General features: G+C 55.6%; 1 protein-coding gene across 1 annotated transcript; it reads left to right on the forward strand.

Moving 5' to 3' along the window:
* Nucleotides 1-1060: 1060 nt before the first annotated feature.
* LOC131382925 (uncharacterized) lies at nucleotides 1061-4264 on the forward strand. The gene is made up of 9 exons (XM_058435737.1): nucleotides 1061-1126; nucleotides 1599-1674; nucleotides 1768-1889; nucleotides 2269-2323; nucleotides 2467-2847; nucleotides 2956-3025; nucleotides 3235-3342; nucleotides 3818-3956; nucleotides 4060-4264. The coding sequence occupies exons 1-9, from the start codon at nucleotides 1061-1063 to the stop codon at nucleotides 4237-4239; spliced, it is 1197 nt and encodes a 398-aa protein (XP_058291720.1). The 3' UTR covers nucleotides 4240-4264.
* Nucleotides 4265-22613: the final 18349 nt, after the last annotated feature.

Consider the following 22613-nt stretch of genomic DNA (forward strand, 5'->3'; position numbering starts at 1 on the left):
CCTCCGTGTCTCAAAGCCACTAGGATCTGCAGCTGTTTCAAGAGCACAGAACAAAGCCTCCAGGAAAGGGACAAAGAGCAGCATCTGAGCTTGGAGGAAGTCATTTCTGTGAAAATCTTTTAATGCAACAGGGAGCTAAGCAAGTGGTCTGTGTGTGCCGTGGAAGGTGGCAATGTTGGGGTCTTGCCTCCTGCAGCGGATGCCGGCAACAGGGCCTGGGGTGGCTCTCTTAGGACCTACAGGCCCTGCATCTGGATTGGCCAAGTCCCAGGGACCAGGCCCGCCTCAGAGGTCCAGGGCATTTCATGGCTGGAGGGCACTGTGGAGGTCCACCTGCCGCCCCACGGAGGAGAGGAGGTGCTCAGACACCAATCTTGGTGCCCAATCATTTCCCCTCCTCTGACCTTGAGGGAAAAAGCCAAGATGCAGCCTCTGGACACCAACCTTGAGACATTCTCAGCTCTCAGCTCATGGGCAGAGCCTGGACTCATTACTCCAGGGAAGAGGCTCTGCTTCCACGGCCCAGGGGTAAGGTCAGATGCAAGGGCCTGAGGCCACATGGGAGCCCAAACAGCAGGAGGCCCCAGGCCAGTCAGAGCCCTCGGGGCCTCCCAGGGGCTGGCAGGAGCATCTGCTCAGTGGCGAGATGAATGTCCTAAAATGCTATTAACAGAGTTCAGTCTAGGGTTTAAATCAATTTGGCAAACATTTATTGAGTGCCCACTCCAAATAAGGTTCTGAAAAGGCTCTTGAAAAAATGTCTGTGCTTTTGAATTTCAAATGATTGGTTTTAGTATTAGGAGCAACAGAAATCCTGTTATCACTCATCCAAATAATCAGAATTAATTTAGGAGTTGATGGCAAACAGAGTCCATTGGTAATTAGGAAACATGGAGAAATAATTAACCATGGCAAGAAATGCGGTTACATTTAACTCCTGCGAAGTTAAAAAAGAACTATGGTACTTTTCTCTGTGAGGCTTAGCAATCCCACAGTGCCGTGAGAGTGGCGCCTGCCTGAGCACGTGAGGAGCCCTGCGCTGTTCCCCACCCTGGGTGCCATGCTGGCCGCTGGGCCCTTCCTTCGGGGAAGCCAAGCTGGTTCCCTGAGTCACCAGGGCGACTGGGTGAGGGCCCTGGCCAGATGACCTCCCTTCAGAGAAGGACCAGGGCCTAACTCCACACCTTCTGTAAATTTATTTTTTTAAGCCTGAATAGAAAATGTCTCCATTATTCATTTTAGTTTTAAATACTAGGCGCCTTCTCCCGGCTAGAATCCCCATGGCTAAGCTGGGAGGAGCCTCCAAGCTGGAGCGCTGGGCTTGTCCGGCCAGGCAGCAGACACCGTGGGGAGACAGCGTAACATCCATCAGGGCTCTCTCTGGCAATGACACCGCGTTCCTTTTAGAAAACTCCCTCTCCTCCAGTCTTCCTCCCGAAGGCCACCCCTCTCCACCAGCACGCGGCTCCCGAGGCCTGCGCGGCTCTGACTGATGCATTTCTCGGCAGCTCTGTCCAGGGGCTAAGGGAGGTGCAGATGAGTCCCTGAGCCCCCTCATGGGGATTGGTCATTTCAGTCCCCATCTTGGGTCCCCCTAGAGGATGTGGGCTCCATGGTGCTGGGCCGTGACTCTCTCTGCCTCGGTGCCCCCAATACCCCCAGCCGTGGACCCTGGTGAGCCCCATGCAAGTGAAGCAGGCCTTCCCAAACCCTTCCGTCCTTGCAACGCTGTACTGCGGCTGCCAACTCCTCTGGCCTGCACCGCAGACACACAGGGCTCCTCTCTAGAGCTGAAGCTGTACCTCCAGGAGACACTGAGTTCTAGGCTCAGCTCCACAGGGAGCCAGCCCCTTCTCCATGATGACTGCCAGGGGGAAGTGTCTGCGCAAGTGTGCATGTGTTTGTGTGTTTGTATGTGTGTGTGTGTGTGTGCATGTGCCTCTCACATGTGTCTGTGATTACCACCCAGCGACTCCTAGACCTGCCCTGTCCCATGGAACTTTCCAGGCTGTGGAGACGATTCTTAGCACTGCGGGTCGCCACAGCCACATGAGCGCTGGGGCACAACAACTGCAACTGAGGAGCGGAGTTTAATTCTGTTCACTTTAAATTAATTTAAGTAGCCACATGTGGCCAAGGGTCCATACTGGACAGTCGGTTGTAGAACGTTCTTCAAGAAGGTGAATTTGAGATTTTCCCTCAGACGCAACCTCTGAGTTCTGCCTGTGCTCTTGGGGGTCTCAGCATCTCGGGCGCCTTCCCTTCCAGACACCCCCGGGGCGAATGACGACCGTGGGCCTGTCCTGCCACCATCGGCCTGGAGGTGAGGACGCGGCTCCGGGACACCCGAGGGCGCCCTCTTGAGCCTGGGCGGGACAGAGCGGGGGGTCGCGGGAGCTTCCCGGCGCGGGCGCAGCCCCAGGAGGAGGGACGGGGCCTCGGGGTGGGTGACGGTGTCACCGCCAGCATCGCCTCTACCGGGTGTCGGAGTGGCCAGGGCGCCTCCTCACCGGGGCAGCCGCAGAGCAGGGACCCCAGTGCCTCCCACGGCCGCCCCCGACAGGAGATGTTCCCGCCCGGGCCATTCTCGCGGCATCAGGCCTGGGCGGGAGGAGCGCTGGGGCGGCCGGGGCTGGTCTCGGCGACTCCTGGCCCAGGTTCGTGGCTCTCGTGTTCCCCGGGGTCTGGGCCTGCGCCGGCGTCGGGGCGTTTTCCAGCCAGTGATGTGGCGATGGCGAAAGGGGCCGGGCGGAGACCAAACCACGCTGGTCGCGGTCAAGAGCTCTTTATTGGAGGTATCGAGCGACACCACGCACGAGAAGGAAGCGAAGAGAGAGAGGGCTGCTCGTGTGCTGGGTTTTATATCCCTTGGGCCTATGTGGCTTGGGCTAGGGGCGGGCCCAAGGGAAGGCGGGAGATGCTTCTTTCTGATTGGCCCTCCTTTGGCGGGTTCAGACAGTGCCTGGTCAAGGAGGGGAGAAGAACCCGGAACCGGCCCCATCTTAAGGTACGGCGCCATTTTAAGGTACCCCATCTTACCTAACAGATGGCTCCTGGGTTTATGGGGGAATGTCGGGTCCGCTTCGCGCTGGGCCCAGGGCCTCCTCCCGGCGAGACGCCCCTCAGGGCTCCCCCATCGTCAGCGCCCAGGACGCGGGAGCCATCTCGGTGGGCTGAAGGGAAGTAAGACTCTTCCAGAGGGCCTCTGCCCCAGAAAACAAATTTTATTTACAGGTTTCGAAGAGGCCAAGACGTCCGTGGCTTCCTTCAGGAGAAAGCGGCAAAACCCACGCCCAGATCCGTAGTACTTTCAACTTTTCACCAGGAAAGCCATTTTTCTATGTAAGAGCGAGCGAGTTCCACAGCGGGGAGAGGCCAGTGGAGAGGAGTGCAGCCTTGCCTGGCTCATGTCCTGTTTCCAGTTTGCCCTGAAAACGAATTACTAAATCCATGGAGGAAGAGCTTGGGGCGTGCCTGGTCCTCAGCCACAGAGGGCCCGCCCCCGGGGCCCCAGGGCTGGGGGAAGGGGCTGTGCTGCCCAGAGAGAGTCCCCGGGCGCCCCCAGCCTGTTGCAGCCACCTTGGGCTCCACACTTCGGTCCCTCCTACTCTCCGCTGGTCTGGGCTCAGCCACCAAGCCCCACACAGTGGACAGAATCCACTGGGGCGCAGGAAACCTCAGCTTCAGCAGCCCACCTGGCCTTCGCAGTCTTCCTCTCCAGGGTCTTATTTCAACGTGGCCTTTTCTGCTGCGACTTAGCTATCGTAGGGGCCAAGTTTGGGTGTGTGAGGCCAAGGAGATGCGTTGTGCTCTGCAGAAGAGAGACACAGCGAGGGAGCCTGGGCACGTGGAGCCAGCTCACCAACCGCAGCCAAACCACCAATTCTGTCCCGTGGCCCTTGGTGAACGGTGACAGGGGAGGGAAGGAAACGTGGCCAGCTTACCCCAGACCACAGGCGAACACAGGTGGGGGCGGCCCGCTGGTGCGGGCCTAGGAGCTGCAGGAGCTGCAGGAGCAGGGGCCACGGTCCAGCCTGACGCCCCTCTCTGGGGGGGCAGGAAGTTCCCTCTGTCTGCCGTGAGCAGGGGCACTTGGGAGAGCCCAGCACAGGACCTCAGGAGCTCCCGGAGCAGCCTCAGCAGCCACAACCCCTCAACCTTGTCCAGCATCACACCCACGGTACCAGGGAGACAGACGGAAGAATCCCACCAGTGTGCAGGAGAGGAAGCCTACTTTAATTCTGTTCTTGAAGTAATGGCAGGCGAAGATTCGTATTTCATAATTAATTCCTCACTTCTTAGGAATCGCAGCGATCAGCTCTGTTATTCCTTTGTTATCAGGAAGAACTGTGAGTCCTCCTGTTCTCACTGCTTCCCATCTGTGAGCATGCGCGGCCCTCGGCTAAGTTTTCTGAAGGGAACATCACAGCGGCTTCCCTGACCTCAGCCAGGACAAAAGGTGAAGTCTAGCACGACGACCCGTGCAGTCTGCATCTCTGGAGGCCCTCCCTTCCCGGTCTCCGGGCACAGGTGCGGGGCCGTGCGCGTGCATGCGCCTCCAGGGTTCCTCCGGGCACAGGTGCGGGGCCGTGCGCGTGCATGCGCCTCCAGGGTTCCTCCGGGCACAGGTGCGGGGGCCGTGCGCGTGCATGCGCCTCCAGGGTTCCTCCGGGCACAGGTGCGGGGCCGTGCGCGTGCATGCGCCTCCAGGGTTCCTCCGCGCACAGGTGCGGGGGCCGTGCGCGTGCATGCGCCTCCAGGGTTCCTCCGGGCACAGGTGCGGGGGCCGTGCGCGTGCGTGCGCCTCCACGGTTCCGCCGGGCACAGGTGCGGGGCTGCGCTCCGAGCGCCTCCAGGTTCCTCCGGGCACAGGTGCAGGGCGGTGCGCCAAGTGCCTCCACGGTTCCTGTGAAGGAGTGCGATGGCTCTGTAATTTTTGTCCTCAGCTCCGGTTTACCACAGCTTAGGCCTTTGGGGTCATTTTAAAGTAGTAAAGAAGTTTGAAAGGTAATCCCAAACCAGGTGGTCCATAAATCATTACTGGGTTCGAAGAATAATTATCATCAGAATAATTTATTGTGCATATAATTGTAACTGTGCCCTGTGGACACTGCACATGGTTAAATCAACACCAGGAGGGTATTTTGGTTTCTAAGAACTTTAAAAATATAAGGCAGATGGCACTAATACAGACAAGCAATGAATGAATAAGAATTCATTACAATGAAGCTCTAATGCAATGTATGATTGAATAGGGCAGCTTAGAAGCCGGGAAATTAGGAGGCTCGGTAAGATGAATTGGGTGGTGGTTTCCAAGCCTCCTACCAGCATTTGGAAGAGACCCCAGGGGTCAGGGCATCTCCAGAACCCAAGCCAGCTCTGCATGTCCGGCTAGTGCCTGCAGCGTGCTGGCGCTGAGATAGTATCATGGGTGGCCCATGGGAGGACGTGTCTGATGGAAGGGAGACAGGAAATGGCCCTAATAAGGAAAGGAAAAACTCTAAGCTGGCTGGAGCTTCCAAGTTGTCCACCTGAGGACTTGGAAAAGCCGATGATCTGAGCTTGCATCTGCAGGGCTGAGGGTGAGCAGGGGTGAAGGTAGTAGAGATGAGAGCTTGAGCCAAGGAGTAACGGGCGTGACCCACCCCTTACGTGAGCGTGGTCTGTGCTGATGATGCGCTTCTCACCAATAGCAGGGCACAGGGTGTGGGGCATCCAGTCTGAGGTTAGGTTAAAAAGACTGTGGCTTTTGCTTTGGGGACACCCCCTGGCTCACGCTGTCCCATGCCCTCTGCCTGTCATGAGGGCACTTGGCAGCCCTGGGACAGGGTCACACGGGGAGGACCAGGGCCTGTGGGCAGCCTGGTGAGGGGGCTCGGGCACCCCACAGGAGCCTGCAGGGGCAGGAAGAGATTTGGGGGAGAGGAAAAGATTTGCTATTTAAGTTGTGGTGCTGGTTTCCTGGCTGTATACATATGTTAGGCTGATTAAACTCTATACTTCAATTGCACGCTGTTTATCACACTTTAATTATACGCTAATGAGGCTGTAAAAACTGGGGAGGTGGCATTATTCGTGGAGAAGAAAAAGCTCAGATTAAACAGGCAGTGGGAAGACATGGTATTCGGGGGAGGTGAGCCCAGGCGTGCAGATGCTGAGCGTGGGCAGTATTTGTCAGGTGATAGAGAAGCTGGCATGCGTTAGACCTGGCAGGGGTTTGAAGATCTTCCGTCTGTGTTTGGATGGCCACATTGGCTGCAGGGCGTGTAGACAGTGTTGTTGAGAATTAGCTTGAGTGCAAAGGTTAAAATGTAGAGTCACCAGGGGAGTAGAAAGTTTTGCCCTTTTTGAGGGGTAGGGAATGACCTTTAACACACCCACCATCAGCAGGGAGAAGAGGAATGAAGAGCCCAGGAAAACAGGCCGGGGAGTTCATGGATGGAAACGGCATCACAGGCAACAGCCACGCACGAAGATGGACGAGGACCCAAGAGAGAACCGGCGCTGCTCTACTCCTGCCTGTCAGTTCTCAGTGGAGAGGGGCACTGTCCGCCGAGCCTCCGTCTGTGGAAACGCTCCTCTTCGAGCCCGGCCCTTGCTCCGGCTGGGCCTGGTGAGGAATGGCCGTCATCATGGATGGTGGCCTTTCCTAGCCCTGACCCTGCAGAGCACCTCTGGAGCGCATAGTGCCGGCGGACAGGAAGTCAGCAGATCGAAGGCGGGGTCCCGGCTTCACGGTGGGTGAGCCGCCTGATGGTTGGGTAAGTCCCTCACGCTCTGTAAGTCTCTCCACTGAGCTGGGTGTGAACGTGGTGCTCTGTGGCAGTGGCACATGATGACTGCTGCGTGGAGTTCTCGTCTCAGCAGGGGCAATGCCTTGCACCCCGATTTTCAAGCAGCAGCCTGAGAGTCCTGGGAAGCCCGTCCTTTCCCCTCGGTCTTTCTGTTGACCCCACCACTCCCATATTTCAGGCCTCACCATGTCCTGTTAATCCCATTTCCAAAAAATGCCTGGAAGCTTCTGCTCCTGGCTCTGCAGCCTCCACCTTTCTCTGAGCTCCACCGACGCTTCCTCACATCAGCTCTGGATGACTCCAGGAGGCTCCAAAGGGAGCCCCTGCTTCCTGTTCCCTTCCCCTGCGACCTGCTGCCCGTATGCACCCAAGGGGCATGTTTTTCCGTGTGAGTGGGATCATGAGCCTCTTTCCTCGGTAGACATTCTCTTTATGCTGGAATGAAACCTCAGCTCCCCTGTGACAGGCAGCTCTCCATGGGCCGGTGCTGGGTTTTGGTCTGTCCGCATGTGCTCCCCACCCAGAGAAGACTCGCGGCTGGCTGCTTCTCTCACCCCTGAGGCTTCACAGTAAACGTCGACTCACAGGAGGGGACCGCGTGATTCCCACCGCGTGTCCTGTTCCCTCCATGGAGCATAAGCTTGACCATGGTACAAAGCAGCGCACAGCTGCTTTAACCCTGGGAGAGAAGCGTCTTTATGAGATTTTCTGTGTCCCCAGGAAATGCTGCCTTCTCCTGTGAAGCAGTCAGTGGGCCAGGCCCAGTCCTTAAAGATGCAGAGAACCCAACAGGCCCCTCTTCTGCTCACAGCTTCACCTTATGTTATGCCAAGTCCCCACACCACTAGAGCATGCTGGCACTGGGTCACGGGCGCCTGCATTTCCTGCCAGCTTGTGACTTGGGGTGCATTACCTCAGCCTGTTTCCAAGCAGCCCCATGAGATCAGGGCTTATTGTGTTTGCTCCATGCATCATGAGGGTGCATCCTGAAAAGGAGAAACTCGCAGGTGGGTGCAAATGATTTGCAGTCAGAGGAGCCAAGAGCTCCTGACGGGACTAATGAAAGCATGCCCCACCTTAGCCCTGGGCCGGGTTCACGTCCCACCTTAGCCCTGGGCCGGGTTCATGCCTCACCTTAACCCTGGGCCAGGCTGCTGTGTGCCACATGCTGTTTCTTTATCAGGGGGGTTTGGGTACAGAAATAATAAAAATGGATCTTGAAAGAGGCACCGATGGCTTCTTGCGGTTTTTTGGATACAAACAGATTGGTTTTTCCTCAAAGAAGATGAGTGACTATGTTGTCAGTGTCATGGTGCAAAGATGAATATGCACCTGCGGCTAACACAGCTCCAGTGTTGGGGGACGACCTCGCAAATGCGTTGTGAAATGTGCAGAAGAGGGTTTCATATGCAGGAGAGAATTATCCGGGGGATAGGTGAGCATTCACTTTTCACTTACTCATCTCTGGGCCCTGTGGGGTGACTCACATCTGCAATCCCAGTACTTTCAGAGGCCAAGGTGGGAGGATTGCTTAAGGCCAGGGGTTCAAGACCAGCCTGGGCAACATAGCAAGACCCCATCTCTACAAAAAATTAAAAAATTAACCATGTGTGCTGGCGTGTATCTGTAGTCCCAGCTACTTGGCTGGCTGAGGTGGGAGAATGGCTTGAGCCCAGGAGATCAAGGCTGCAGTGAGCTATGATCCTGCCACTGCACTTCAGCCTGGGCCACAGAGCAAGATCGTGTCTGTAAAAAATCATCATCATAAAATGAATCACCGGCCACCTGCCATCCATCCTTCTTTCTGAACCGTGTCTGGTCAGTTTCCTCCCAGGGACCTGGTCTCCTGCTCCTGGCTGTAACTTGGTGTAAGAGTTAAAGAGGAAAGAATCATGAAAAGTGGTTCAACAGTCCAAGACAGTTTATTTTGGAGAATACACCTGAGAGGGGCTTCTGGCTGATTTCAGTCGGGAGCATTCTCTCTTACAGACTAAGAATATTTAAGGGTTTAGGAAGTGGGGGAGCTTATCACAGGCTTGGATTGTTTCTGTGTGAGGGAAGGTTTATTGCGGGGTTGGGGTGTCTCCAGTCAGCGGGGAGTTTACCTTAGTGTTGCAGTATTTCTGTTTATGCTGACATTAGCTGTTAGGCTGATGTTTTGGGGCAGATTTAGATGTTTTTTTAATCAAGGGGAACTTAAGATGGTGGTGTGTGTCCAGGATGGTGATGTCCTGCTCCTGCTATAGCTTGGAGGGCAGTGGCTGTGGTGCCCGCCTTCCTCCAACAGAACATGGGCACCAGAAGCTCATTCTGCAGATTCTTTCTGTCACCACCTGTGTGGTCTCGGTGGTCACAGCCCAGGTTCAGCGGCAGGATGCTGTCCCCGTTCTTTTAATCTTAAGCAAGCATATGAGGACAGAGTGCCTGGTGGATCCCCGTCCCCCGTGGGCACTGTCCCGGGACTCTTACCGTGAGACCTGCTCTAGGCATCAGCTCCAGCTCTGGGCTCTGGGTGCTGCCCTTGTGCAGCCCTCCCTTCTATTGCATGACCAGCAAAACCAAGAGCCCTAATAAAGGACAGCAAGGTTAATGGTTTGGACGAGGAAGAGCTGGGATTTTAGGAACAACGGCTGCTAGGCCCTGTCCTAAAGGGAGAATGGAGTCTGTGGAGGAGCCTGAGGTGGCCCCAGGGACATAGGAACCTGCGGCCGAGAGCTAGAGAGCATGGCTCACACAGGTAACCCCGGGGACCAGCGCAGTCAGCGGGGAGAAGGCTGAGCATGCTGGGTTACACTCCATTTTAGAGGCCCTGAGTTTGTTCTATTTTCTGTTGAGCCAGAAAGAGGAGATTGTTTTGGATTCTCTTGATGGGTTTCAGGCCTGTTTCTGTGTTACTGATTTCTGTGCCAAATGAGTCTCCTTGCTTGCCGGTCAAAGACAGACCTTGTCCGTTCTCTCTTTTTTTTAGCCTCTGGGGAATTCTCCCCATAAATCATGTTTCTCTGCTACTGAGCAGTTGAAATGAGAAACGATAGCTGGCACTGCTCCTGCAGAGTAGCCAAGGGCACCTGGCCAGGGCGTCGGCCGCAGCGTCAGTGGTGGAGCTGGCCCAGCAAAGCTGCCCTTCCTGGCAGTTCTTCCGTCTGCGTCTTTCTGCCGAAGCCCCTCCATCTTTCCCCACTGCCCCCACAGCCTTCTCTGGACCTGGGCTGCACGCTCTCTCCTCTCTGCCCCTTTCCTCTCCTCCCTTCCAAGCATCCCAAGATCAAGGGCATGGAGCCACCATATGGGTCTCAGGAGCCGTGGCCAGTCCAGGCGAGAGGTTTCCGGACGCGCAAAGGCCATGGCTATGGCAGTGCATGTGCCCCTGGGTGCAGGCTACCCTAGCACATCCCCATCCCACAGAGGCCCAGTCCCACAAGGCCTCATCAGGATGAACTGTGTCTCAAGCAACTGGTTTTCCTCGGGTGGAAGGCGCCATCAGTGAGAGGTAGGAGGCTGGGCTGTGGCCTGGCTGTGCTGGTCAGTTGGTTCCTGGGCCCAGGGGGAGTGCTTGGCAAGTCACTGGCCTTGGCAAGGCTCTTGCCCTCCTTGTGGGAAGATTTTTAGGGGAGGGAAGAGCACACCTAAAAACAGACACGTCATTAGCCCTGGATCTCCCTGGTGAGCACTTCTGTGGTAGCCTGGATCCCCCAACACAACCTGTCTGTCACAGACATAGATTCTGAAAAGAAGCACCTGGTCTAGACCCTGGATTGCTCAACAGAAAAGTGTCATGAGCGCTGCATCTTCCAAGAAGAAGCAACTCTCATAGCCCTGGATCCATCAAGAGACCCTGTCATTAGCCCTGGATATCCCAGAAGGAACGCAAGGTCTTCCAGCAAGAAACACCTGCATAGCCCTAAGTCCCTGAACACGAAATGCCTGTCATTATCCCTGAAACCCAAGAAGAAACACCTCAGGCCACTGGGCCCCCCAGTGAGAAACGCCTGTCACAGCCCTGGCTCCCCTGAGGAAGAAAATGCCTGTTCTTAGCTGCTGGGTCGGTGGGTAGTTTGGGCAAATGCTGCTCCATGGACCCCGGGGCCTCCTGGTGCCTACAGAGGCAGGAGGGCCAGTTCCCACAGCTGCACCCAGTTTATTGCTCCCAGCCGTGTGCAGCCTCACCCAGATGGCTGCCAGGATGCATGCGGCGCAGCCCGGGGCCGTCCCTCTGATCTGGAGCGTGGGTGGTCAGTGGGTTTCCCAGGCAGTGCGTGGCCTGGGGTCAGGACCGAGCAGTGAGGGGCAGGCTCACCGGGCTGTGGAGGGAGTGGCCAGCACATGGGCAGGCCCAGGTCTGGGGCATAGGCACTCATGCATGGCTGCTGGGGCGCCAGCGGCCCTGATGTCTGTGCCCTGGGGGTGCGAGCACTGGCTTGAGGCAGGGCCTGGGGCAGCGGCGCTGGAACCCGTGTGGTAGGGCCGGAAAGCACTCAGAGCGCCTCCTGAGTAGCAGCAACTTTCCTTCCAGGTCATCCCTGCTTGGCCAGCAGCTGGGGCACAGGAGCTTGCAGGCTGCAGCCCTCAGGCACAGGGCAGTGGCAGTGGGCAGTTTAGGGACCAACAGACGCCCTGGGGGCCGTTGACAGGGGACTTGCCTCACTGCTCACCACAGAGCCCCGGCAGCCCCAGGAACACGGAGCCCCGGCCGCCCCAGGAACACGGAGCCCCGGCCGCCCCAGGAACACGGAGTCCCGGCTGCCCCAGGAGCGTGCGTCCTTGGCCCCAGTTCTGAACTGGGCCTGTGAGGTGGAGGGGCGAGGGCTGTCCTGTGCTCCCTACACCCGCAGAAGCCGTCTCGCCGAGTGCCCACCTGCCCAGAGGTACATCCGTCCTGGGGCCTGGAGCACGCAGCCCCGGAAGCCCTGCATGCGTGTCCGCAGGGCGCTGTTGACCCTGGTACACGCCCCGGGTTCCTGCAGGGGCTGCGCCTCCTTGATTTTCAGCCTATGTCTGAAGAGAATGGGGCATCCCAGGAGGAGTCACCTAGACTGCTTGCCTGCCCTGCAGGACCCAATCTCCAGGCCGGGATCCTGGTCTCTGTCCACTCTTGACAGCCTTGCCCACCCGGCCTTTGTGCCCGGGCTCAGGGCACTCCCGGGTCCCGGTGTTCCCACTGCACCTGGGGCCTCACCCTCCCTAGACCCCAGCTCCTTGGCTTTTCCTTGGGCTCTGTCATGTCTCTCCACCGTGTCTGTCTCCACTGTCTCTCTGCCGTGCCTCCATCGTGCCCGCAGTGCCTGCAAGTGCCCTTTGAATAATTGATTTGGTGGAGCTTGAAGCTGCCTGGGAGGCTGGAGCCCCTGCCTGCTACTGAGGGATGACAGACCTCACTGGCATCCTGCAGAGCCCAGCGCCCGGGTCCTGCTTGTCACTGGCCTTGGTTGAGACCCCTTGTCTAGGTCATGGTTTCTTTTGAGGTTTAGTGCGACCATGTGTCAGTGCCGAGGAGAATGATGATCAGATAGTGAATGAGACAAGGACGTAACTGTGAAGATGAAGGCAACATTTGCCAGACTCAGGGCTCCATGCCACATACGCCACGTCTCACCACATCTACCCCCAGAAGAGCCCAGCCTGGAGGGAAGTGCCTTGGATTCACTGGCCTTGTAGGTGGGTAACAGCCCTAGTGTTGCCTGGAGCCCCCAAGTACCACAGCCTTGGTCTGGGTCACCCAGGAACCCAGCTCTCGTGCAATGGGTGCTTTCCTCTGCCCACTGCCTTCCCTGCCCCAAACAGACTTTCTTCAAGTGATTGCTGGGCCACGGCCTAGGTCTGGGGCATTCTGCAAAGCAACTGCCCGCTCATCTCAGGGACTCCGCCCAGCACCCCTGTGAAGTGAAGTCTCTCTCGTCATGCTTTACAGATAAGCACCTAGTCCAGGGGCCCATGGTCTGACCCAGGCAGTGGGGGGAGGCTAGGACCCTCAGGGAAGACTATACACACACAGCCAGCTCTTCCCACCCCATTCCTGGACCCTGGGCTGCAGAAGGGGTGCTGTGGGCCTTCTCCCCACTGTCTTTGGCACATAGCTTGTTTTATGTGGAAATGAGAGAACCACCTGAAGGTGCTGCCCGCAGGTCAGTGGCCACCATGGGAAAGGCTGCCTCCACCCTGGGCTGTGGGCCTCCATCCTCAAAGCTTATTTCAAGAAGAAAAGAAAGATGAATGCAGGGTGTCCTGCCCTCTGGAAAAAATCACTGTTTTTAATTACAAGACAATGAGTGCATGCATTTGGAGAAGAACAGAGTGCCCAGGGCCTTCTGAGGATAATGAGCTTCTGGTGACCACACACAAGCCTCTGGGCCCATGGAAAAACACTCCATCGCCGGACTTGCATCTCAGGCCTTAGAGAGGCATGGTGGGGAAGACAGGTGAGCCACCCAAGTCTGCACACTCGGGGTCTGCACTTGCCAGTGATCCTGGGACAGTGGGAGCAGGTGCCTTACCAATTCAGGATGGGGCCAGGAGGACAGTGCTGTTCTGGACACAACTGTGTGTGCAGCAGGTGAAACCACTGTTCCCAAATGTCAGAGCAATCTCGGGCAGCAGGCAGCCAGACACAAGCACAAGAGACCAGGGCTCCAGCTGTGGCCCACTACAGGCTGGCTGCCTTCACATGACTGTGGAGGGTGGCTGCATTCATGTGACTGTGGAGGGTGGCTGCGCCCATGTCACTGTGGAGGGTGGCTGGACCCATGTCACTGTGGAGGGTGGGGTGCTCCCATGTCACTGTGGAGGGTGCCTGCTCCCTTGTCACCGTAGAGGGTGGGTGTGCCCATGTCACCGTGGAGGGTGGGTGCACCCGTGTCACTGTGGAGGGTGGCTGCGCCCATGTCACTGTGAACATGGTGTGCTACCATGAGAGTGTGCATAGTGTCACTGTGTGGAGTGGGTGTGCGCCTGTGTGGGTGTGCGTGTGCACAGAGTCATCATGTGAAGTGTGTGCACTATCATGAGGGTGTGCATAGTGTTGCAGTGTGCTGCCATGAGGGTGTGCACGGTGTTACGGTGTGCTGCCATGAGGGTGTGCACGGTGTTACGGTGTGCTGCCATGAGGGTGTGCACGGTGTTACGGTGTGCTGCCATGAGGGTGTGCACGGTGTTACAGTGCGCTGCCATGAGGGTGTGCACGGTGTTACGGTGTGCTACCACGAGGGTGTGCACAATGTCACTGTGTGGAGTGGGTGTGCTCCCGTGTGGTTGTGAGTGTGCACAGTGTCACCATGTGGCATACACACCCTCCTCTTTTGCATGTATACTTTCCCTTGTCCTTTTATCACTGTTGTCCGTGTTTTCACCCCAGGAGGTTTATGTGGAGCGCTCCACATCTACACAGCCTATTTACCCGGAGTGTGGGTCACCCACTGTGTGGACACTGAAGGGGCCTGACTCAGCCGAGTGGGTGGACTCTTATATGGTTGTGCAGCACCTCCCACCGTTTCTCCTCGATATCTGTGCGCTCTCTGGACAACATTTCTTTGTTCTATTGCACCTGTATGTCTTGTTCTTATTTTCAAGGCATGGAACACTGGCGCCTGGCTGTATTGAAATGGTTTTGTCTGCTATTTAAATTGTCTTTAACGAATTCACCGTCCATGGTTAAATATTGAGTCAGAGCTGAGGAAACACTTCCTCCTCCCAGTTACCTTTCCATATTGGTCAGGTCAAGGAGAACATCTGTCTCTGCTAAGATGTGGCTTATCTGCTTCACAGCATTTAACAGAGGGACGGCTGTGGCCATCGTGTCCTGCTAATGATTTGTAACTGTTTGTAGATTTACTTTCTATTAGTGGAAATGTCTGTTGAGCTTCCTTGTTATGCTATAAAGGTAATGCTTTATATGCATTATTCATGTATAATAATGTGCTGTGAGATCAAAACTGAATGTACATCATTCCACAGCAGATGAGACAGATGTGACGGCTCATGTTTGCATGTGGACAAGGCATTCCTGCAAGCCTCGGGTGTCTGGGCTGGCCTGTTCGGCTGTCCGTGAGGATGCACTGTTCCACCTGCTCCCTTCATCTGTCTCTTGCCCTGCAAGCCTCTGCCAGCACACGGTGCTTCTCTTGGTCTTCTGGAGGATGTGAGGGAGGTCACCAGTCACCATCCTCTACAGTGCTGTGGCCCTGGGTGCCAGGGTGAGGAGTAGGAAGTCGAAACAGAAGATGATGACAAGAGGAATAGGTGTGGTTGTGTCTGAAGATGTCCATCTGGCAACTTCACTCAACACCAACAGGCAGAAACCTTGGCTGCTGTCGAAGCATAAAATCAAACAACTCTGGAACCAAAGACATGACGTTGGGAAAATCTGCGATGGACAGGGCCCTGTAGCTCCTGAAGGGCAGAAGGAGCCCAGGTCTCTGCCTGACTCCTCTCCCACATCGAGGACACTGGACCTGGGGTGGGGAGGGAGGACAAGCTGGGGAGCACCCAGTGACTCAGAAAGGATCCAGAGCCGAGGGACAGCACCCAAGGCCATGCCTGCCCCTCAGTTGAGGCTGTGAGCATTCTGCAGACCTGGGGACTGCCGTTCCCCAGCACCTGTGCCTATCACTTAGGAGAAGCCGGTCTCGGTCCCCATGGGATTGCCCTAAGAATGTGGTCGTCCCGGAGCTGACATTTCTGAGGGATGTGCTCAGAGACTCTTCAGCCTCCTCTGGTGCCCATGGGGCCCGCCCAGACAGCACGCTTCTCCTCAGGGCAGGGTGGACGCCTGGTTGGCCCCCAGCCTTCGGTGCACCTGAGCAGAGGCACTACTTTCCAGGCCCAGGGGAAGAGAGAGCACAGTAGACTCAGCTGTCACTCACGTGCCACTTTTATCTACTTGGGTTTTACTGTAAATACCCTCTCATGGCCCCCGGGTTCTCGCATGCACACAGGAGGGTGCACACACCGCCCGCAGGTTCACACATGCACACAGGAGGGTGCACACTCCGCCCCCAGGTTCACACATGCACACAGGAGGCCCCCAGGTTCACACATGCACACAGGAGGGTGCACACTCTGGATTGCAGTCATGTTCTGCACCCAACGCATGTTTTTGAGCATCTGCTTGCTGGGTTCTTTTTCTGGGTCAGTTTCTTAAACACCTTTTCCTAGGACCAGCAGAGCCTATCCATCAACCCTGGGCCATTTCCCTTCCTTCCTGCTTGGCACCCTTCACTCCAGCCTGGGTGTGCATGTAAATAATTTTAAGCCAACAGAGAACAGTGTGAGTTGTGCCCGTGCACCCTCCACAGCTCAGTCGACAGCGAGAGGGCCGCGTGGTCTTCACGGGGATCTCAGAGCCCATCCGATGTCATCAGAAGCTCCGCAGTGAAAGACCCTCCTGCAGGGCCCAGGGACCGGAGCCTTCCAGGAGTCCATGCTCAATGCGGCTTCCATACCCACCACCTGTCCCCGGGAGGCGCTGCTGTGGCAGAGGGAGGACAGGTCCCCAGCTGAAGACAGCAGTGCCTTGAGTCAGGGGGGGCCTCCCCACTTCTCCACTGGCTCCACTGACAAGGAGAATATCCACCTTGCCCTGCATAACCCCGTGCTCTGAACAATAGGGCATGGTGCTGGGAAGCCGGCCATGCCCCAGCGTGATTTTTATCTAGTGGAGGAAGTGAATAAGCAAGTGTGAATTATGGTGCTGAGTGAGAAAGTGCCCACAGCGATGCCTGAACCAGTGATATGTAAACGGGAGGAAGGACTGGCCAGGCACAGGGGCCAGGGGGGCAGTCCCAGTGGTCTCCTCCCTCCTCCTCCCTGGTCACACTTTTTCCCCTAGGGGACTTTTTCCTTTTCCTTCCACTGTGCTGATTGCAAATGTTTCCTTCAGAAAAGGAAGACATTGGCTGTAGTGTTTGGGGTGTGGTGGTGCCGGGAGGGGAACATGTCAGCTTCTGAATCTGGCCGATGACTTCATCTCTGCTCATCCCTGCGATGGACTCAGGGCTCGGGAGTCAGGAGGGAGGTGCCTTCGGGCGGTGGTTACAGTAAATCGGCTGCCACGTCCTCCAGCATGCAGATCGGAAGCATCTGATTAACACGAGTGTGACTCGGACCTTCCTGGTCTCCTCCCTCTGTCCCTCCTCCTTTCTTTCATTCAGTCAACATTTTAAAAATTTATACTATGGGCCAGGCACGGTGGCTCACGCCTGTAATCCCAGCACTTTGGGAGGCCAAGGCGGGCAGATCACAAGGTCAGGAGATCCAGACCATCCTTGCTAACATGATGAAACCCCGTCTCTACTAAAAATACAAAAAATTAGCCGCGCATCCTGGCGGATACCTGTAGTCCCAGTTACTGGGAGGCTGAGGCAGGAGAATGGCGTGAACCCGGGAGGCGGAGCTTGCAGTGAGCTGAGATTGCGCCACTGCACTCTGGCCTGGGAGACAGAGACTCCATCTCAAAAAAAAAAAAAAAAAAAAAAAAAATTCATACTATGTGACAGGCACTGTTGCAGGGCCCAGGGATCAGCAAGAAAAATGAACTGGAAGGAGCGCCCGGCCTCTAAGGCTCCCCGGGTGCAGGGAGGCAGCAATGTGCCCCGTGGTTGCAGCCGGAGTGAGTGACGGACTCCGCATGCCAGGCGGGAGGTGGCACCACGGTGTGCTCTGAAGAGCCTGGGGCCGGGAGAAGAAGGGCCAGAGGGTTTCAGAAAGAAGACCAGAAGGACGTGCAATGTGCAAGGAATAGGGCGAGTGAAATACTGGAGTTAGAGATGGGGACGCGCACCTCTCCTCACAGGAGTCATTCCGTTCAGGCGGCTGATGGAGGTGGGCAGAGGAGGTGGCCAGGGTTGGGGGACCTGAGGGTCTGGGTTTCATGCCTTGGGAAACCACAGGGCAGCTTCAGCAGAGGAGAAACATGACGGAGTCGGCATTTTAGTGAGGTTAATGCGGAACAGGACCCAAGCCGAGGGGCAGCCCACACAGGGAGCCATGGCTTCCCTGGCACAGCTGCGCCCCAGCCGTACCTGCCACAGGGCACCCCAAATGGACGCTCCTTTTGGATGGGACTTGGGTGTTACAAGCAGGGGCATTTGGGGCTTCCCGGTGCCTGCAGCATGAAGGCACCTTCTTTGAACCCATAACTCCCCCCGTGGAGATCCGGCTCTGCAGCAGAGTCCATGAGAGTCCCGAGTGCCTGGCCCTGGCCCAGCTGCACCCAGAGCGCCCTAACGGAAGTGGGAACTCAGTGAATAGTCACTCGATAAATAACTGCGTGTGTGACATGACCCTGTTCTTCATGTTCATTAGAGCTGAGGATGGCAGAGGAAAAACCCCGCATAGAGTAATTATAGTTGAATATGCGAAGTAGCTTTCCCTCCAGGAACTCCCTTGCGTTATTCTTACTATTAAAGGATTAATCCATTCCTACTTATTAAAAGTACTTTTTGAGAGGTATCAAGCTTCGGTTAATTAATGGAAATTTAAATTTATGAGGAATAAGTAAACTTTTTTGTGAAATAGTATTTCCATCGAACTCCTGCTAGATCCCTTGACAGGCGGGTCTTTAGGAAAAACCATGTGAAAGAAAACCCTACGGAACCTCCCAGGTAAGGCGACCCCGGAGCATCTCTGCGCAGGTGGATGGCAGCGGGACCCGCCACTCTCACTCTGAGCCCCTGGGCTCCCCGCGGGAACGAAGGGAAGGCGGTTCTGTTGCATGTGGCCTGTTGGCCCAGAAAGTGGCTCCCGTGAGTTGGGGTTGCAGAACACACAGCTGGGCAGCCTGCCCTGAGCCGTCTGCTATTCCCGTTGTTCATCAGATCTAAACATGTCAAAACAAGGCCTTCCGGCTGCCTCTTACTCACAAGGAAGTGACTGACATACTTTCCAGCTCGCAAATGATGTGCGTGCTTCCCCATGGCTTCATCTTGTGCAGCATGCGGAAGGCAGCTGGGCTTGGATGGCAGCTCTGGCCTGCAGCGTGGGCTGTGGGAGCAAGTGGCTCTGGACGGGAGTGTCCCACGTGCTGGCTCGGCCGCCGTTTCCTGTGGGCCTGGGGCTGCCCTGCCAGGGTTCTGAGATCATCGGTGCCACACCGTCAGCCTCCGAGTCAGGGCCTCCGTGGGAACACTGAGCACCACGCTGGGCTCTGAGACGTGACTGCATTGACCCTGGCTCACTCTACACACGGAACTAAAGTCTAGTCATCTTAAACTGCCAAACACACAAACTGCCAAACTCATAGAGAAGCCCCTTAGGGAGGCAGCGGTCTCTGGTACAAGCGGAGCCTAGATGCCTTCTCAGCCAGAGAGCACGCCAAGTGCGCAAAGCCTCCCAGGATCCAGGCAGAGAAGAGGCGTCACCTTTGCAGACCCCACGGCAGTCTCCTGGGGTAATTGTAACACCAGCAAGGATGGTAGCTACAGGGATTAAACATGCGGAAATGCTGAGATTGGTGGGTTCACAATAATACTAAACTTATAATTGATACCTTTTGATCACTGCTATTCGATAATCTGAACAAGTCAATATTGACAAAGCACCATTAATAAATATAATTAACGCAAATAGGTGATTGTAAAACATAAATGTGTTAGAAGGGACTTCTGTAAGTAATTTATCCTATAAAAGAATTCTTTAAATCATATACACACACACATATGGTTATTCTTGCAGGATGCCAGTGAATCAAATGTTTTTAAAAAAACAGGTAAATAAAGAGACAGGATCTAACATTAACCTTGTCTTTTTTAGATGAACTGTACTACTAATAAGGTACAGATGAGGGAAAGGTTCTCTTTAGATGAGTCTTCCGGCTGCTAAATGGGGAATGATGGCATGAGAATACTGCCCTTTTGCAGCTCCTAATCAATGAATCAAAGCAATGTCACCAATGGCAGATTACACCCCACATAAAGGTAGACTCGCAAGCCAGGGTGAATGATCAAACTTGGATCTGACACAGCATCCAGAGCCAGCTACAGCGACAGGAAGCACAGGCTGCAGAGTGCTGAGCTGAATGATGCCCAGACGCAGCCAGCACAGTCCCGGAGGTGGGAGGCTCTGCAGGACAGACAGCCATGTCATCGTAGGTAAATCACATGGAAAGGGGGAGACGGAAGAACCCTAGCATCCCACCGCAGGGTCCAGACGCACGCGCGCTGTGATTCCAACACGCTGCGGTTGACGGTGGGTGCTCATGGATAACGAGGGACTGTGAAGGCTGACTGTGAGGTTGACGGTTTGATTGATTTGATGGAATGATTGATAACTTTTTAAACATGACAATGGGATTGTGGCTATGGTTTGCTAAACAGAGCTTATCTTTTTAGACATGTAGGGGGCTATTTATGGAAGAAATAATGTGAGGTGTGGGACTTGCCTAGCATAACGGGCTAGCTGGGGACTTTCTCTTCACTGACCCTTGCTTTCTGGGTGTCCTCAGAAAGGCTTTGTCTTTAGTCACAGCGTGCGATATTCTACATTCACTCCGAGTCCCTCGCCTGAATTGGTGCTTGCTGGAACCAGATAGGTTCACTACACTATGCTTCCTATTTAAAAGTTCTAAAATGCAGTAGAAGAAAATAGGAGAATATTTTTGTAACTGGGAGGTAGAAAAATTTCCTAAGCAATGCGAGAAACTCTGAAGCCCTCAAATAACAAAACTTTTCTATGACAGGATCTGCCACAAGGAAAAGGGAAGGGGAGCCTGGAAGAAGATATTCACAGTGTACGACCCAAGATAGCTGCCCACACGGCAGGGAAACCCACAAAGTGGAAAGACGGGGAGACCCGGAACTCCAGGCAAACATGAATACAACAATTCAAATGGCCAGCCTCGCTTGTCCTGGGAAACGCCCAGTTAGAAAGGCAGCAGAATGCATCTCACCCGTGAGACCGGCGGAAAGGAGCAGGGTGGAGGGGGTGCTGGCGCTCTGTTGCTGGAACAGAGGCTGGTAACATCTTTCAGAAGGAAACACAGCCACATTGATTCACGTGGAAACACATTTGCTCTAACTGAACAATTCAGTTCCCAGGAATCAACTCTAAAAGCCTCTTGCCCACGGACAGCTTCATATTGTGCAAGCCGGATACTCTGTGGTTTCCATTTCTGGTGTTTTGTGCTGCATCAGCTTTGCTCACTCGGAACTGGGATTCCCACACGCTCTTCCCGCCTTGTTCTGAGTGATTGGGAAGTAGAAGTGCGGCAGCCCCCACACACCCAAAGCAAGCAGCTACCACAAACGCACTCACCTCTCTGGTGTGGGCAGCAGGACGGTCCCCACAGGACCCTCATCCAGCAGCCACGGGGGCTTCCCACAGCTCCCATGTCACTGAGGCTGCAGGGGGCTCAGGGTCCTCACTGCTCACTGAACCTGGAGGGGGCTCAGGGTCCTCACTGCCTGCTTTGCCTTGCATTCCTTCTGGGCACAGCCCTGCTGGTCTCCAGCCTGTTTCTCAGGCTCTGCCTCACAACAGGTGAACTTCTGTAATATTGCCCTTGAAGGTGGATGTGCAAGCCTGTTCCATCCTCTTGTCCAACAAGGCGAAGGTGTGAGTTTCCTCATGGAGAGCCTGCTGCCTTAGAGGAGATGCTTACCTGGGAATCTGGCTCACTCACATCACCTGGGAATCTGGCTCAGTCACATCACCTGGGAATCTGGCTCAGTCACATCACTTGGGAATCTGGCTCACTCACATCACCTGGGAATCTGGCTCAGTCACATCACCTGGGAATCTGGCTCACTCCTAGGTGCTTTAGCCTGAGCTATAGATGTTCTGATTTGAATCACTGGCCAGGACTGGAACATGGGCTCATTTCAGATCAAACCTGGATTTCTTGCTTCTCTTGGAAAAATTTGGCCACACTGGGGCCACACTCCCACATAGGAATAACCTGGTGTATAAGGGGGTGCAGCCATTGATACCCCACACATAGGTGTCTGCGGGGGCCGCAGTGCCTCCCACCCCCATGGGGTCCATGCTCAGGCCCAAGGCAGAGCCCCCACTAGTGATGGGCAGGGCAGATGGAGGCTCCTGGTGAGATTCCTGTGAGAAACAGGGAAGGACACAGGAAGGAAAGGAGGGAGGCAGGAGAGACAGCGACAGAGAGAGAGAGAGAGAGAGAGAGAAACATTGGGACGTTCTCCCCTCCACCCCAGGCACACACAGGCTTTTCTGTGTGTCTATAACATGCTGTGTGTGACGGTGACGACCAAGGGTTGGCAATCGCCTTTCTCACATGGCTCTGAGAGTGGCCCTGCTCCGATAGAGTCCCAGCTGTGCTTTAAAGCCTTTGCCTCTCCAAATTCACTCAGGGTAGAGAGCGTGCAGTGTAGCACATGAGGGCACACAGAACTCTAGAGGCAGCGAGGGCCCCAGGGCCAGGGGCAGTGGCACAGACAACCTTCCCACACACGCAGGGAGCCCAAGACACACAGAGACAGCCCCACCACATACAGACAACCCATCGCACACAGACAGCCCATCACACACACACATAGACACACACAGACAGCCCATCATACACAGACAGCCCCGCCGTACATGGACAGCCCATCACACACACAGAGAGGCTGCCCCATCACACACACACACACACACACACACACTGTGTTCCCACCTGGAACGTGGGGACTCAGGACCCTGCTCTTCCCCTGGGACTGGGAGACTCTCTGGTCTCTGAGCGTAAGCTGTGCCTGGAAGGAGGCCACAGCTGATGAGTTGTGTCCGTCTCTGCGACAGCCATCAGCCGTGGCGGGAGGTGAATCCGTGATTCCCGAGGTCGTGGCTGCGTGTGCTTGGGGTCTGCTGCCCTCTGCTTTGGAAGGC

This window comes from Hylobates moloch, unplaced genomic scaffold, assembly GCF_009828535.3.
Source record: "Hylobates moloch isolate HMO894 unplaced genomic scaffold, HMol_V3 SCAFFOLD_2, whole genome shotgun sequence".
Lineage (NCBI taxonomy): Eukaryota > Metazoa > Chordata > Mammalia > Primates > Hylobatidae > Hylobates > Hylobates moloch.

Bases quoted from the DNA above. Each gene is read 5' to 3' on its own strand.
- LOC131382925 (XM_058435737.1), top strand. From the start codon at position 1,061: ATGCTGGCCGCTGGGCCCTTCCTTCGGGGAAGCCAAGCTGGTTCCCTG. The intron at 1,675-1,767 runs GTGAGCCCCATG...CCTGCACCGCAG, and splicing joins ACCCCCAGCCGTGGACCCTG to ACACACAGGGCTCCTCTCTA. The intron at 3,957-4,059 runs GCGAACACAGGT...CTGGGGGGGCAG, and splicing joins CAGCTTACCCCAGACCACAG to GAAGTTCCCTCTGTCTGCCG.